Genomic DNA, 4,544 nt, shown 5'->3' with positions numbered 1-4,544 from the left:
TTTACTTGTTTGCTAACCAATATGGTATTTATCCATTCAATTTGTCAGTCGACTTGCAACTTAATGTTTCTATTCTACAAATGTCATATTCTAATAAATATATTCATTCATCATTGACAAATTCGTTGCCTAGTAACAGTCGCTATTGACAACAACCCATCGTCCATTTCCAAGTCGTAGAGCCTTTGTCTTTGCAGTACATCCCTTATGACAGACAGCAATACCCGTCACAGCATACCTGAAGTAGAATACTCTAGTTATTCTCCTCTCAACACACAAGTTGCCATTTCTTGTCTTTCTAAACATCGCTTTATTGGGTGCAGTAGCATCGACTGTAATTATCTGGCCCTGTTGCGATGATGACGCGCTTGTTTGGTTACCAGGAGCAACGTCGTTGTTATCTGGTTTATTCAGAGGTTGGGCCAAGGAGAAAGCCGCAAGTATGACAAGAAGAACAGCTGTGATGATGACCTAGTGGGATGAAACATAGAAAACAATATTGAATCTCTGCCTCTCAAACGACGTCCTTCCCTTCATTACTGACTAGATAAATGTTGATTCTAGTCGAAGGCACTCAGTTCTAAGAGTGATAATAATTCATTAATACCTGTGTTCTTGTAGACTCCATTGTTGTTCCAATCTTTCTTTCTTATTTTCTTTCTCTTGTTGTATCTTGTCTTTTCACTGTCGACTGTTGGAATGTGGCTCTTGTTGTGGACTCCTTGTTCTTTTATAGCCATCATTCCTTCTGTAAACCTGCTAATCTATTTTGGGTGAATTTTCTAAAACGCTAAAAGCATCAAGCTAAAAGATGGGGTAACATCGACTCAGCGCCGTATCAACAACGGAAAAAGATCACACCAGATTCCTAATAACGCTCGTCTATTGTACTTGTTGTTCTACTTCATTACGTAATCCTTTACTAACTCAAGGAATCTGTATCTTGTACTCTTACAGTCTTAAGGACCCTTTTCCGTTGCTGTCCATGATTCTACTTTGTCTTCCAGGAACTTCATGTAGAATGAAGGAAACGCCATCATTAGTGTGCGTCACAGAATCAATGATTCATGTATCCCAAAGATTCCCCTTAGTTAACTTGTATGTTTTATTCTTACTCAACAAACAACAATCCATTTGGATTCATCGTTTTCTTCATTCCTGATGAAGCAGGTTGCAGGCTGGATTTTCGCGGAAATAATAGTTTGGGAATGTCTCTAAAAACAAATAATAAGTAAATAAGATGAAAAGAAGCGTACAAACTAAATAACGATAACATGACTGATTTTATTAGCGAACAGAATTGAAAACTGCACCATTTTTTGAAAGGTTATATCTTGTTTTTTTTTTTTTTGGATGCTTTGCTCTAAAAAACAAAATAATGACACAAGATACCTAAACATACTTCATTGAGATTAGCAAAATTTTAAACTACCAAAGCTTGAATTTTTCAAAGTTCTTCAATCAAGTTAAAAGTGAATAGAAAACTGTGAATTCTGTGCCAGTTTTGCCGGTTTTCTTGGCGTCTTAATTGACATAAACTTCGAAAGATTTCCTTTGAAAAATCCTTCTTCAGTTACCGCTAAAAACAAAAAGAAACTTTCTATTATATTATATTGTAATGTAAAATAAAATTTTCTTAATTTTTAATATGATATTAAATTCTTATAATCTTTCCTTTTCGGTTCGTAGTTAATTTTTTTTGGAAAGTTTCTTACGTCAAGCTGGGCTTGAAGATCGAAAGCCTTTTTCTCTGCAACAATGAATATGAATATGATTCGTCTTATGAGCGGAAAAAATGTTATTATCATCCTTTATATTTGCTTATTTAACTGCAAATACTGAATACAGTCCTTTGAGTAAACGTTGTCGTTTGATCGGCTTCATTCCTACGCGCCTAGACCGAACAGGATCATGGGGATAATTAATTCACAGTTACTAGCTGCCGCACATGTTATCTAACACGTCTTGAGCTCGCTGTTTGCGTTCCTATTTAATTTGCTAAGACCATGCCTCGAGCATAAGGCGAAGATTTAAACTGGCGAGCAGTTTGGATGACGCAAGTTCTGGGCAATTTACCCGTTATCCTTTTCGGTCTAGGCGCGTAGGGAAGATCCGATCAACGACAACGTTTAGTCAAAGGACTGTATGAGTAAAAAGGAATATGACGACACTAATATGAATTTAAAAGAAAATAGAAATTATTATCTGGATGCGATGGGGTTCGAACCCACCGATAGAAATTCGAAAAAAGAAAATCCCACGTCCAGCAAAAAAAAAAAAAAAAAAAAAGAAAGAAATCGATTCCACTGTGCCATACCCCCGAGACATCCGCAGAGCTGAGGCGTCGTATGGACTTCGGACTTGACGGCGATTAAATCCTTCTGCCCTTGGGTGTACGAATTACGCAAGAAAATGTTCTAGCCGGAGCATCAGGGGAGAGACCAGCCTGCCCCCAGACCATAAACAGCTAGTCCCTTGCACTCTGCAACGCACGGAATCTGAGAACATTTGATGTCAAAAAGTCTAGTCTATTCGGTGCATTGTTTTTACAGCTATTGTTATGCTGATTCACCTGAAACTGTGGTCCAGTGGATAAAACTAGGGCTTTCATATCATGGCAATAAGTCAAGTCCGGCTGAGCAAAGTTTGTATCTGGATGGGTGACCAAAAAATTATGCCTACTAAAGCTAACTTTTTTTTTCCTTGAGTTCTGGGGAAAATGGCCATGATCAATTTATTATATTTTTTCAGTAAAAATATATATATATAAAAAATAAAGAAAGAAAGAAATAAAGCTTTTTAAAATAGCTTTCTATGTCTATCTTGTTCGCGTGTTTTTACCGCAAAAAGAGTGTAACGTCCACGCATTTTCACGGCTAAACAAAGTCGTCGGGGACCCCCATTTTTTATTTGCTTATTTTGCTTCTAGTATGATGTAGTTTCGTTATGCAAAATAGGAACATTTACCATTGAACGTCCTTAAGAGTATCCTTTTTTCAAGTGACCGTATTTAAGAGTATCCTTGACCATATTTAAGAGTATCCTTGACCATATTTAAGAGTATCCTTTTTTCAAATGACCGTATTTAAGGGTATTCTTTTTTCAAATGACCGTATAAAAGGTTATTTATGACCGCATTTAGGAGTATCCATTAACCCATTATCCTCGGCTTCTCCTTCCAGGCCCGTAGCTAGGATTTTTGTTGGGGGGGGGGGGGGGGGGTGCTAATTTACAAAAAGTGGACCAACCATATACTTTTTTTTTTTAAAGTCCCATAGGACGCATAGGTATAGATAAATTATTAAAGTAAAATTTATTTTTTTTACTTAGTTTTACGTGAAAATATCATACCAGCCAAAATCTCACTTGCTTAAAAAGCGGACCTTTAGCTCGCGTGGGGGGGGGGGGGGGGGGTGCGAATGCACCCCCTGCAACCCCCCTAGCTACGGGCCTGCCTTCTCCTTCTCCTTCTCCTTCTCCTTCTCCTTCTCCTTCTCCCTCTCCCTCTCCTTCTCCCTCTCCTTCTCCTTCTCCTCCTCATTTTTATTTCATTTACTCTTTTAACTATATGTCAATTTTCAAATTTTCGGCAATTTGTTTCTTTATATCTGTCGAGCGCAAGAGAGAGTCTGAATCGAAGCATGCTGCGCAGTAGTATAGGGAATGGGGGTTCCAGCGCAATCTCAACACGGGGTAAGACCCGCGTCAAAAATCCACCTACGGACGACCCCCACTCCAAGTGTGGTTGAGGGCAACAGCGCACTTAAATATGTTAGTCTATATATGGAGTGCGAAGATTGTAAAGAGTTTGCTTATGATTTCTGTGTAAAGTGCTTGAAACCCAAGTTTGTTACCCCACCACCAAATAAGTATGTTTGTTGTGACAAGAAAATGCAAATAGAAGACGACACGTCAGCACAGTGTTACGAATGTGGTAAGAATATTCGTAATGCCGTACCAAATGCTACCAAAGAGCAATATTATGCCAATGGAGGTCGTAAGAAGACCCCATACAAGAGAATAAAATACTTTAGGGACTGGATGAGTCATATCCAAGGTTTACATCCGATATATTTAAGCGACGAAGTAAAGAAGAAAATCATAGACCACTTAGAAGAGCCAACCCCGCAAAGTCTACGGAAGACATTGAAAAAATTAAAACTAGGGAAATATTACAAAGCTATTCCCTATCTTTTGTCTGAAATTACCGGCAAGTCTATTCCTGAGGTTTCTGATATGACAAAAGCCGAGTGGATGTTTTGTCGGCTGGATAAGGATATTCCTTATTACCCTGACGTAATCTATGAAATATTTTACAAAATTGACCCCAACCACCCCCTGTTAGGATGGATTCCAAGAAGATAGTGGACGATTACGTCATATGTTTTCAGCCAATCAAAACCTTCACAATTTTCCTTCACATTTGTGAAAACGTTTCACACTTTGTGAAATAGATTTGTGAAACTAATCTGCATATTTTCTAGACTGACGTTCGATATGTAAATAGAATCCCGTCACGCTCTTTTCGAAGCAGATGTTTACTG

At 38.2% G+C, this 4,544-nt stretch overlaps 1 protein-coding gene across 1 annotated transcript; it reads right to left on the bottom strand.

Moving 5' to 3' along the window:
• On the bottom strand, positions 1–1,118 carry LOC116287533 (uncharacterized). Its single transcript, XM_031694216.2, has 2 exons — positions 608–1,118; positions 1–471 (listed from the first exon to the last, which is right to left on the bottom strand). The coding sequence occupies exons 1-2, from the start codon at positions 626–628 to the stop codon at positions 130–132; spliced, it is 363 nt and encodes a 120-aa protein (XP_031550076.2). The 5' UTR covers positions 629–1,118; the 3' UTR covers positions 1–129.
• Between the last annotated feature and the right edge of the window lie 3,426 nt (positions 1,119–4,544).

This window comes from Actinia tenebrosa, unplaced genomic scaffold (genome assembly GCF_029948245.1).
Source record: "Actinia tenebrosa isolate PJP-AT-01 unplaced genomic scaffold, QUT_ActTen_1.0 PGA_scaffold9__36_contigs__length_13948895, whole genome shotgun sequence".
NCBI lineage: Eukaryota > Metazoa > Cnidaria > Anthozoa > Actiniaria > Actiniidae > Actinia > Actinia tenebrosa.
The sequence above is the reverse complement of the archived record's forward strand: the minus strand, read 5'-3'. Positions and strand labels throughout refer to the sequence as shown.